The 13094-nt window shown below is 33.3% G+C and overlaps 1 protein-coding gene across 1 annotated transcript in view; it reads right to left on the reverse strand.

Moving 5' to 3' along the window:
• LOC141537969 (uncharacterized) overlaps positions 1-13094 on the reverse strand; it is a 209264-nt gene that overhangs the window by 95019 nt on the left and 101151 nt on the right. Inside the window, exon 4 of the mRNA XM_074259195.1 lies at positions 1448-1706. Coding sequence (XP_074115296.1) covers positions 1448-1706 — 259 coding nt within the window. The remainder of the gene's footprint in view (positions 1-1447; positions 1707-13094) is intronic.

A 13094-nucleotide genomic window follows, 5' to 3' on the forward strand; every position in this document is an offset into this window, starting at 1 on the left:
ATAATTTGGGGACGTGAAATAGCTTGTTTTCGAACTACACTAAAAAAAAAAAGGGATGATTGCTCCTAAAATAAAAAAAAAATTGTTTTAATAATAACTTAGTTACAAATAAATTGCAAAGAATTTATTTTAGTTGTAATCCTATTTTAAAGCTTGTTTAAATTTTCCCGCGCATAGTAAATGTTTTTATATGAATTGAACGCCTTCTTTCGATCAAATGTGAATCATAAAAAAAAAAAAAAACAGAGGGACTATAGTACTTTTGGCCAAAATACAAATTTTTTTGTATAGTTGCTCAAACGACGGAAATTTTCTCCAATTGCCAGTTGAATAAGAATTAATTATAATTAAACAAATCAATATTAAGTTACAATTTTTAATCCTTAACTTTTTTTTAGGCAGATGCGAAGATCAAAAAATACACAGTAAAAATTTTGCGTCAATGCGTCAAAAAATTGTGTTAAAAATTTTTATCTTAAATATTCAACACTTTTTTGTGTTAAATATTTAATACAAAAATTTTTAATACAAAATTTTTTGACGCATTGACACAAAATTTTTTACTGTGTAGATTGAGTTGAAAAAATTATTTTTTCAAAAGTTATCGTGTTTGTCCCTCCTTAAAAATTAGAAAAATCGACATTTCAAGTCATTAAAACTACTTTTTGATAAAAATAGCAATTATTTACTATTAACAATAAGAATAAGTCAAAAAATGATTTTAATAAGTGAATTACAAGAAATTGCATTTATGATTCAATTTTAAAGCTTGTTTAAATTTTCCCGCGGATAGTATTTCTTTTAATACGAATTGAACGCCCTCTTTCCCTTCGATGAGAATCATAAAAAAGGACCAATTAAAGGTTGTATTACCCTTGGTAAGCCAAAGACCACAATTGATTATAGTATCAGCTGTCTTAAAGCTTTATTTACAAGTAAATTTTTCTATGTGGCTGCTCGAAGGACAGAAAATTTCTCCGCCAGCCGAAAAAAAATTGATTATAATTAAACAAAAGAATGTTAAGCTGCAATCTTTAATAATTTATTTCTTATTAGGCAGATAAAAAGATTAAAGAATAAATCAAGTTGAAAAATGTATTTTTTTAAAAGTTATCATGTTTGTCCCTCCTTAAAAATTATATATAATGCAAAGTGGCGCTTTGTGATGAAAACTGGAAAAATTAGTTTTAAATGTAATTATTACAGATTTTATAAGAATTAAATTCTAGAATGTAATAATTATTTTGAAAGCTCTGAATATTAAATTAAAAAATTGAATTTAGAAAAATGTTATTTAAAACTGTAATTTTTCTAGTTTTGATTACGACGGGATCGATTTTACATTTTAAACTGTAATTTTTTTTTTTTTTTTTTTTTTTTTTTCGGGTAAAAAAATTAATATTATAAGTCATTAAAACAATTAAATTTTTTATATTAAAGGACTTACCAGTAGTAGCTGAACCTAGCCTAAGAACAGCGTCGCCTTGAAGAGAAATAGATAGTGTAGCCGTGTCTTCAAGCCTCGCGAGGACTTCTTCAGGTATGTCTTCCGGTTCGCGGAGGCGGAGGGTGACTTCACCCCCGCTTCCGCCACCCTGACCAGCAGCCCCTCCAGGACTCGTCGAGGCCGAGTACATGAAAACTGACCCATAGCCATGCAACGACTGCAGGGGCAATCTTACACCTCCTACTTCTCCGACCGGGCCCTGTAAATAAACAAAACACAAAAAAATTTTAAATTAAACTCATGAAATAGAGAAGTATTAAAAATATGAAAAATGTTATATTTCACAATGATAATCGCCGTTATTTATTGATCGAGTAATACAGCGTGTTTATTTAATAACGGACGTAGGAGAGACCGAAAATAACGTAATGATACTGCCGGACTAGGGATGCAAGTGGATGTTTGTAGATGCATTTGGATAGGTAATGTAAACTGCGAGCGTAGAAGGGAGCCATTATTTACGTAAATTGATTCGTCGAGCTGAGTATTTCCTCGTCACACACCGTATTTACAGACATCAGGCCAGCTAGCTGACTGGGTGGTTCCAGCTTTGGTTCTGCGAGTCCTGGAAAGGGCTGCTGTATGGACTGGATTCGTTGCTCGCTGCACCAGTCGGGAATGAGAGTAATTTATTTTAATGGTCATTTTCGTAATGGTCCTTTGAATATTGCACACGACCACACTCAATTGTCGGTACTGGGCCAAAAGTAAATTTTATTCGTACGCCAATATATTTATTTTAATTTCATCGCTGGCCGTTGAAAAATTTATGGTGAATTCTGACGTAGTTTGATAAGTTAAACTCCCGAAAATCATAAAATCCTCTAATAGAGACTTGCACTTATTTGACGTCACTAAAAATGTATGATTAAATTTTTGGACAATTTACTGCCAAAATTTGAATACGAAAATTCGTCACTATAATTTATCTGTTACCTAAAAATATTATTAATAAAAAAAATTGAATTTTTTAATTAAAAAAACAATAAATAGTCAACATCTGACTCAAGAATTATTGAAATTCAAAATTGGCACCTTCTATTCTGTGCAATGTTGCCACACTGCGTTGAATCACGCGGTTTATTTATTGTTGGACATAAATCATATGCATAAATTCATGTCGAATAAGCACCTCAAGAGAGTCAAAAAAATTTTTTTTTTAATTTTAATACTTAACTTTTCAATATTAACTCTCTTATAATGAGACAATTTAGCGACAATGCGCCACCTATTGGATATTTTTAGTACTAACTCGCATCAAAAAATTATATATAAGCTTATCGAGACATTTCAAGCTTTATATGGAGATATTAAGCCAGATATGATTAAATTTTCAGGTCAAAAATCATATACGAGACATTTTAGGCAATATCAGAACATATTTTAAATTATCTATGGATATATAAGCTTACAGAAAGACTAAATGTGGATTTATCAAGTTATGGAAGGATATGTCACACCATATCTACCCTTAGAAGACGATATATGCTCACATACGGCACATTTTTATGTCAGAATGTCATATATTGTCATATAAGGTTAATTTTTGAGAAATTAACTGGAAAAAAAAAATTGAGCTTTTAATGTTAATTTCAAAGTCTGTCATTGGAAATTTTTGTAAATTTATAATTTTATACCAAACTAATTTTCCAGTGGCTTTTATCTGAAGCTCATACCATCAATGCTCTCAATCTTAATGGTAGCAATAATTGTCAAACGGTTTTAAAAATTCAAATGACTACTGGGCGCCATTCTCTAATCGTCCTCTGAAAATAAGACGCCCTAGCCTTTAATGCCCGTCTATTGGAACCTAGAACAAAGAAAAAGGAAAAGAGGAATAGGAAGAGGAAGAACTATCGATTGAAGAGTATTATCATCATGGATGTCGCATAGTTATAGGGAAAGATGTCTATTTAAACATATATATTTATGTCTCGTTTTATTTTATGACTATAAATTCCCCGAGTAATTTTGTTGGATCTGAGGGACGTGGGTTGACTCAGAGTAAACGTCGTAAGTGGAACGATCGATTTACGAACGTGACACAGAGAAGAACCACCATACCAGTAGCAGTAGCTCGTCTGCTATTTCTCGTCCCTCCTCTTTATTGAATATCGTGTTTTGAGCTTCTATCCAGGAGGATCGTCCCAGAGGATACCATAAACACGATGTAACCCGAGAAGACGAAAGGTCTCATGAGAGAGAGGAAGTTGCTTATTTTTACGAGCAAGATTTCAAGGAAATGCACTACTTATTTACTCTATTCATATCCTACCGACAATCAATAAATTACTTATTTTTATTGCGTCCCATTCATCCAACATCGCTATCACCATCATCCTCGTCATTACGTCTTCTATGTTTACGTTAGCGTAATGTGCAATAAGACGTCATTTCGTTTTACGACGCTTCCTTTGACGGAAAAGACCACCACGTTGAATCACTGACTCGGGATAATAAAGTTTACTGTAAAATACGATCAGTGTGACAGCTAAGTTCACTTTTTACGGGCGCCGAATATTTTTATAGTGGCGCGGAACTTTCGTCCAGGCTACGACTGAAACAACAAACAACAGGAAACACGCAAGATACAACAATTCGGGGATACTTTTGTTGTGACCTTCAATTGTTGCGCTACTAGGAATCTAAAAGTTACTCCTTTGATTTATTGGAAAACTTGCATTGGAAGGAAAACTAAATTATGTCATAACATGTCTATTCAGATCATCCCTATCAAAACAATCCATTGGGAAACCAGCCTGGATTTCCAGATGGTGTTTTTGGATAGATTCCCAATATAGTTTTCCTCCATAGAAATTCAGGGTAGGATCCTCCATAGATTCACATATTAAAGTTGTTCAATTGCTATCTCATACGTCTCAATTAATTTTTTGGAACAATTCTGACGAAGGGTTATCGTTAAATAAATTATTAAAAAATTTTAGTCAATCAACTTTCGTAGAAAGTTCAATATAAAATAAAAATTAATCATATCTGGCTTAATATGTCCATTTTAAGCTTAATATGACTTGATAAGATCATATATAATTTTTTGATGAATATTAATACTAAAAAAATCCGATAGGCGGCGCATTGTCACTAAATCGTCTCATTATAGGAGAGTTAATATTGAAGAGTTAAGTATTAAAATAAAAAAAAATTATTTAACTCTTTTGAGGTGCTTATTCGACATTTTTTTTTTTTATAAAAAAATTAGTTTGCATAAATCAAATTATTTTGAAGACCTCTTTTTTTGGCTTAAGTAAATTTCAACTGAAATCTCTACTAAATTTTGCAAACAAAGATGGCCGCTGAGTGATATAAAACAAAGCGTCAGTTGTTAAAGAAAACACTTGTTTACAATAGAATTCATCCGGCATAAGACAAAGACAAGGACAGAGACACAGCAGATAGAAGCTCGTCGAAAAATAAACCAGGAATGTTTGAAAATAGGTGAAATAGGATAAAAAAAGCTACTCGCTCCCTCGGGAGGCTTGCGACGCCTGTAAACAATGCATTCTGCAGGATTTGTGCGGTCAGGCGTATACGTCGACTCGGCTGTGTTTTTAAACAATAATTCATCACCGGACATTCCGCTTCGGTCATCCCGGCTGACTATATCTCCTATTTTTCTGTATCCGATCGTGGATCGTCGATGTTTTTTTTTTTTATTCCTGTAGCAAAAAATGCTTTATTGCTACAGACCGATCCATTGGACGAGTTCTCGGATTCGTCTTATGAAAGCTCGCCGTTAAACTGGACCGGTGTTTTATTACTTTTATTTCATCTCAGCTCCGCAGTCGAGCGGCAAAAAGGAATTAAATTTTTTGAGAAATAGAAAATGAAACAGTGTAATTGCTCTGCGGGAGGTAGTAATGGAATTTTTGGTGTTAATAATGCTGGTAATTGTTTGATTTTTATCTAATATCCCATTTTTTCTTATTTTTTTATAGTTTTAACTTAGAAACTATAAAAATAATTGATAATTAATCTTGGATATTAAATAGTTGACTAATGACTAATTTTCCCCACTTTTTGACGTTTATACAGAAACTTTTTTTTTTTTGAATTTCCCGCTAAAAAAATTAAAAACTTTTACCGCGGTTTTTCGAAAAATCTCTTATAACTTTTGAACAGCTTGACCAATCGGATCGAGATAGGTGGCAATCCAAAAAGCATTATTGCCATTAAATTTAATGAAAATTTAAATCAATTTAATTGGTTAAATTTTGAGAAATCTCAAAAATAAAATTTTCAAAAATGGTTTTTTTGGAATAACTTCTAAACGGCTGTACCGATCAATTCCAAAAAATAATCAGCTCTGAACCATGAACAACCACGTCGATCGCCACCAATCCGGTCAAAATCAGTTGATCCGTTCGTGAGATATCGCTGTCGAAAAAAATTGAAAAAAATTTTTTTTTTCAGAATTTCTATGAAATTTTTAGTCTGACGAGTTTGAGTTATAAGATTCTTAAAAAAGCTCAAAAAACTGCGTTGATTGACGTAAGCTGCGAGAAAGTCGGTTGATTCATTCAGATTTTTCAGCTCGAAAAGCTCATAAAAATAGAACAGCTGTCTTTTTGAGCTCGGAAAGCTTAAAATAGAACAAAAATTATATTTTTGAGCTCTTCGAGCTCAAAACCTTAATGAATGGAATGTTGAGCGCTTAGATATGGAGTTAGCGGGAAGTTACAGGGATGGCCTTTAGGATTAACCGTTTTCTTAATTATTATTATAAAAATATATTTATGTGGATGCTCAAATTTTCATTTAAAGTATCATTAAAAATTTGTAATTACGTACTGAATATAAAATCAAATTACTCAATTTTTTTAAATTAGTTTGTTAAGCTGCCTGGTCAATATTTGGTTCTTCTACCCAAGTAATTTATAAAAAAATAAAATGCTTATGTTAATTATTGATTTTCTAGAAAAATTAATAAAAAATTTTTTATCTTGCTAATTTCTAGAAGAATGAAAATTTTTTATAAGATTGTAAATTTTTTTGATTAATTTAATAAAAAATGTAGAATTTTTATTTCTCTTTCCAACACTAGGCAAAAGGTCAAGTATAGAGTTAGCTTGTTTTAATTAGCAAGAAAGATGTAAATGTTAAACGTGAAACGCTAAGTGTAATACGTAAAATGTTGGATATAAAAGGGAAAACGTAAAATGTAAAATGGACGAGAATGTAAAGAAGACGAAGAAGAGAAAAAGGTTGTTGTAACAGTAACAGGTAAAAAATGTTGAGCGTTTTAACGTGTAAACGTTGGGTAGGTCGTCTTGATATATCGAGTGTTTCACCAGTGCAGTGTATTGCATTGTTTTCACGAGCTTGGTGCATATTATTCTTGAAAGCCTGGGAGTCATTAAAGCGAATGTTTCGGAATAACAAAATAGCCTCTACTCTGAACACCCTCCACAAAACATTACGGACGGGCGTAACGATCTACGCCACAAGCGAACCATAAATTTTCAACAAGACAACCAACGCACGACGAGCTTTTCTTTTTTTTTTTTTTTTAAATAAATAAAATTACTAAAACTAAACCGGGTAAAAAGAACCCACCTGAATAAAAATAATAAAAATGAAAATAAAATAACAAACAAAGAGCACAACCGAGAAAGATACAGCCACAGAGAAATGCAAATGTGTCACCATCTGTCGCTTACACACTTTGCGGAGCTAACCGATTCTTCGAGGGCATTTTTCCCCTTCCTAGGGATAACTAGGCCACCGGAGACCTAGTAAGACTACTATGTTTACATTTTATATTTTATTTTATTTGCCAATGCTTTTTGTGGCCGATTGTGATCGTTGTTTGTGCTGAACAAAGTAACAAGGGTACTGTAAATACTGCTAAATTATTATTATGGCACTTTGTGTGATAGAAATGTTTTTGTAATAAGTGGATTCAAAATTGCTGATTGCTTAAATTTAAACACAATTTTATTTATTTATTTATTGAGCTGGATATTTCACCTGACGGTTCTTTTATTTGTTAGAGGAAAAACTATACTGGATTCTGGCGAGAAAGATAGTTGGGAGAAAAATTGGTAGATCCTAGAGCGCCACTTGGATAGAATTCAGGGAAAAATTGTGCTATGGCTGTACTAAGTCATATATAGACAGTTCAAAGTTATGAAATCGAAGCTTCAAAAAACGAATACGTTCGAGGCTTCATTAGATAAAAACGGCTTGACTGACGGAAATTTTTAATCAGACCTTTTGTGAAGAGCATTCAATTTACCTTGGAAATATAGGTCGTTTAAATTTTTCCGCTAGATTGTTTCGCTAGAAGTTTCAAGGAGAAAATGGGTTTGGAAAAAGAAAATCAAAAATTTCCATCGATCTTTTGACATTAATATTAAAGACTCAAACTTTTACAATTTTTTTACTCTGAATAACAGTTTTAGTATATTTTTGAAAAAAAGAAAAAAAGATTTTTATGGTCCAGTTTAATTGTCATGAAAAAATGTTTTGTAATTTTATTGTTTTTCAAAAGTTTAGTGAAAGTTATCACGACAAAATAAATAAAAAATATTTTAATAATTTATTTGGCTAAGTAATTTAAAAATTAAAAATTATTTTTAAATTTAAATTCAAACAGCAGTGACGTAGTATTATATCCGATGCGCAACGCCATCTTACAGCGAGCTTTAAAAATATTCATGTTAATGTTATCGTCTAAAATAAAATAATAAACGGGTATTTCATAGTAAAGGTTATATTTTGTGTGAAATAAGTTATTAAATGTAAAAAAAATTTGTTCCGAAGTATAAAAAATTATTTGTGAAAAATAATAATAATTAAAAAGCGCGCAGATGGCTACTGGTGATATTAAACGAAATACTTGATCAAACCCGGAAAGTTATGTGTTGTTTTATAAAACGTCCATCAGATACACTTAAAATTTATTCGAGATTATTCTGCATTAATTAAAAAAAAAAAATTCTCTTGTATTGGTTGACAATATTAATTTTTTTAGGCTAAATTCAATTGTTTTGCGATCTGTTATCTAAACATAGCAAATAAGAGTGTAGGTTAATTTTTATTGGCTCTCAGTTTCAACGGTCACAACCAATCATATTTATCCACCAAAATTAATTAATTTAAAAAAAAATTCAGAATAAATTCTATCTGTTAAAAAAATAAAATAAAATAAAAGCTCTCTATTATTCCTAAAAATATTTTTCCAAAAAACGAGCATTAGCAAATCTTTAGGGGATAAAGCCCATCAATCTTCGGTTGTTATTGTTTTTAACCCAATCGGCTTAACTGATTCACGCCTCGAGATGTATTGATCTAAAGTGTTATCACACTAGCATCCATACACGGGATTATTGTGATTCGAATGAATTTCCAGTGCACCCGGGTGTAAAATCTTCCCAGCAATCAGTTAGAAAGCTCCCCCGTCCTTCTTCATCGACCCAGTAGGTCACATTTTCAATTTTTATCAATTAAACAAAATGCGTCAGTGCTTTGATATTCAAAATCGAGCTGAAATATTAAATTTTACAGAAAGCATTCTGTAATAAACGTTCATCAATTTGAAATTAAATAAAGCGTACGTTTGTAAATAATTGATTTCCCGATGAATCGAGTATCCACAATGCAGCGGAGATAAACATACATATACGTCCGTTTATTTATAATGTACAGTAATATTTAATACGTAATATTACTTCTATAAATTATAAAGCCATGGAGCAGGAGCTGGAGCTGGAGCTGGGCCTTTTTACCCAAACCAGGCTCCCTAAGCATCCGTGGTATATTTTCGTTTATTATGTTTCTCTCATCCTCCGACTGGGAACTCTAATAGTTTTACTATTAGCTTCAGATATTATCAAAGGTAATGCCATAAAAACCTATATCAATAAAATTTGTCATCCGCTTTCTTCTTTGTACACTAAAAATATATAAAATAAAAAAAATGAAATAAAAAAAAAAGAAAGAAATGAAGATAAAACTAAATAGAGGAAGAGCGCTTTAAAAATACTCTTTTGTGCATATATTGATCATGTCCCGTTCCCGTCGGCGTTCTATCAACCATTTATTAAATATTTTTATAATTCAGACCGAGCTTTTGTTGAATTAATATTTCATGACAATGCCTGCTTCCAAAGACTAATCACATGCTTGAAAATGCATCGAATTAAACGCTTTTAAATAAAAGTATCGAGAGTGCTGGATGCTTTATTCAATATTTCTGTAAAAGCTTAAGCCTTCGTTAAAATTAAAGGAAAAGCATCAACAATTGATGGTAAAATAGTTGTTAAATTTGTGAGCGAGAGGAATTAGGGTCGGAAAGAAGCTCTGGACTCTGGAGTGGCAAATAATAGTACGAAAACTGGCACTGGCAGGGTTCCCCTCAAAAGCTGCTTAAGCGCCCTCCTCTTAATGCTTTCACCAAAGTCTGAAGAACAAGAACCATCCCGGCAATACCGTAATTCCACTCGGACCGACGTTAACGTCCTTGCTCGGGTTTTAAGTCCCGATCTAAGGGTGGTCATACGTTCCCAGTTTTAGAATATGTGATACCGTTGCTTTTTGCAAGGCCGGAGGCCAATCGATACAGTGGAATTATAACTGACTTTATCATAGATAGTATTTCGACGGAATTCGAAGTGAAAGCACCTATATAGTGTGTCGCTAGAGATTTAGCGATTGGAAAGAGCTTTGGGATCAATTTAGACCCAGTTATAAGTCACTGCAAGGATTTTGATGGTCAAAGTTGAAGAAATTAATTGGGATTAAGGATTTTAAGATGTCTTTTGGAAAAAGGATCAATGATTTGGTTGAATTAGCTATTGGAAGCATATATAGAGTGTTTGGGTAATGATTTGGCAATTGGAAAGGATCAAGAGGTCAATTTGTAGCTAATTTTGGATAATTTTGAAGGATAGTGTAGATTTTATTGTAAGAATTTATAATATTTGATGCTAAAAGTGAAAGGAATTGATTTTGCAGGAAGTTTTAAGGTCTTTTTAAGGAAGAGAATCAACCATTTGGTGAAATTAGCAGATTGGAGCAATAATACAGTGTTTGGATGACGTTTTATCAATTAAAAAGGTCTTGAAGATCAATTTTGACGAGATTCTAGATAATTTGGGAAATTGGTGTGAATTTTGTGATTGGAATTAAAGAATTTCAATTGTAAAAGTTGAAGAAATTGATTGGGCTTAAGGATTTTAAGGTGTCCTTTGGAAAAAGGATCAATGATTTGTTGAAATTAGCAAGTTGGAGCATTAGAATGATGTTCGGCTGAAGATTAATGGATTGAAAAGGGCTTAGAGATTAATTCGGTAGCTTTAGGTGATTTTGAAGAGTAATGTGGATTGCGTTGTTAGAATTTAAGAATTTTGATGTTAAAAGTGCAAGAAATCGGTTTTGAAACAAAATTTCAAGGTGTCTTTTGAAACTACGATCAAGAATTTAGTAAATTTAGCAATTTGGAGCATTAATACAGTGTTTGATTGAAGATTCATCAATTAGAAATGGCTTAGAGATTAATTTTGATCTGGTTCTAGGTGATTTTGAAGGACAATGTGAATTGTATGGGTAGAATCGACAAATTTGAAGGTTGAAAGTGCGAAAAAGTCATTTTGGAACTGATATTTCAGGTGTTCTTAATGACTAAGATCAATTGTTTAGTTAAATAAGCAAAGGAGAGCAAGATTGCAAAACTTGGTATTGAATTGAGAATATAGTTAATGTATATATCAAAAGTGTAGTGACAAGTAAGCAAAGCGAGAAAATATAAAGGTTGAATCCTTATCCCACCCCTTGGCGGGCTTAAAAATAACATCAAATACTTATGTATGTACAGTGACGCAGAATAAAAATTCCCTGAGGGACTACAGGTTAGGATATGTCTCCCTGAAAATGGGCTGCCAGTGATAGGATAACAGCGGGAATGGTGAAGGAGGCTGTAATAGTAGGTTTGACGTAAAAAATCTCGGGAAAAACTTTTGAGATAACAATTTAAAGAGAAATACGAGGTGGTATCGATTGAGCGACAGAAAAGTGAGTGGAGGATAAAAATTTGTTTCTGACAACCCTCGAAAAACTTTTTACACATTATGTATATATCCGTCCTGTAGCAATATATTTATTCTAATATTATCAGAAATAGATACACCTATATATTCCCGGCAATAAATGTACGCACACGAAGACACAGACATTTGGTTATTTTTTTCACGGGAAACTTGGTGGGAAGAAAGAAATTTTATTGGCGAATATTTTGGCGTGAGACTCTGGAATCTCGAATATTCGATTTAGTAACCTATACATATTTAGTTTCCTTTTTTTTTCTCATGTTCCCAAAGTTTATGGGATATTTCCCTCGCGGCGCTGCAAGTACCCTCGTCCAGAACGTGAACAAAAAAAAGTAAATTCCAATTCCACCAATTGGTAGCCGGTTTTGGTGAACTATAAACATCTAGGATGTAGGTATGTGTGGGTGCAGATATGAGACTTTGTTCCTTAGAGCAGCAATAAAAATTCGCGTTACGTTGCCAACAATGTGTCCGTAGTTGTGCGGAACGAGAATTGCCGAGTTAAACACAAGTGCCAGAGCGATGAATTTATAGCTAAAGTCCACGCTAATATTTATCTTTTTTACCAGACCGGTTATATTTTTAAGACAGCCATCCCATCTCCTTTGCACTTTAGCTAGAAGAAAAATGAAAACGTCAAGCGATGACGGCCGTGACGAAACATAACTTTTTCATTTCCTACCAACTTCCGTCTTATATTTTTATCCATAGAACCAGGCCGCTATATGTACTTACACATTTATACACTTGCACACAAGTTTGAGTTGACGGTAAAAGTTGGTGATACAAGCGCCAGAAGAACTGGCAAAGCTTTGGCTCCCATTTTATTCTCAGTGAACCGCCATCCTCTGCCCGCTACGTCACGTAACCTACGAATATCTTTTGTACGTGAGGTTCGTGAATAAACACCGAGAAAGGCTCCGAAACTGGCGGTTCCTTCGGATGTTCATTGATTGAAAGCTTCAGGAAGTTGAAATTCGCAGCGACAGGACCGAAGAAAATATTAGAAAACCCGCCGTAGCATCAGTCACATCAGTCATCCTGATAAAGGATCACTGGGGAACATTTAGTGGTAAGTTGATTACCTGGAGCACCAGTCGAATAAACAAAGTAGGTTAGGCATCACCCGGAATTGAAAGAATAAGTCGGTGATGGAGAAAACGTGAAAAAACTGTGTAGCATCGGTTGGCAGCCAGCCAATCGACGGCTCCTGGCACTGAAAGTTAATTTGCGTAATGGTGTGTGTTCAAATTCTCTCCCTTCCGTGTTGTTGACTGAGTCAGAAGTGATGGGATGAGAAGTGGTGATAAAATATGCGGGCATGCCATGTGGTTCCTTCGTTGGGACATTAGGCGGGAATTGATAATTGATATCTTCAATCGTTGATATTGCCGGAAGAGATAGCCATTTTCGTTTTCAGATTTAATAACTCGATAGGGGGGAGGGCTGATAAAACGACCGGGATTATCGGTTGAGTAAATGCTATTTAATGGCCGGTAGATTATCAGAAAGAGGAACGTCCA

Source organism: Cotesia typhae, unplaced genomic scaffold (assembly GCF_013202065.1).
Source record: "Cotesia typhae breed Kobodo isofemale line unplaced genomic scaffold, CoteBio_Ctyphae contig_20, whole genome shotgun sequence".
In the NCBI taxonomy this organism is placed as follows: Eukaryota; Metazoa; Arthropoda; class Insecta; order Hymenoptera; family Braconidae; genus Cotesia; species Cotesia typhae.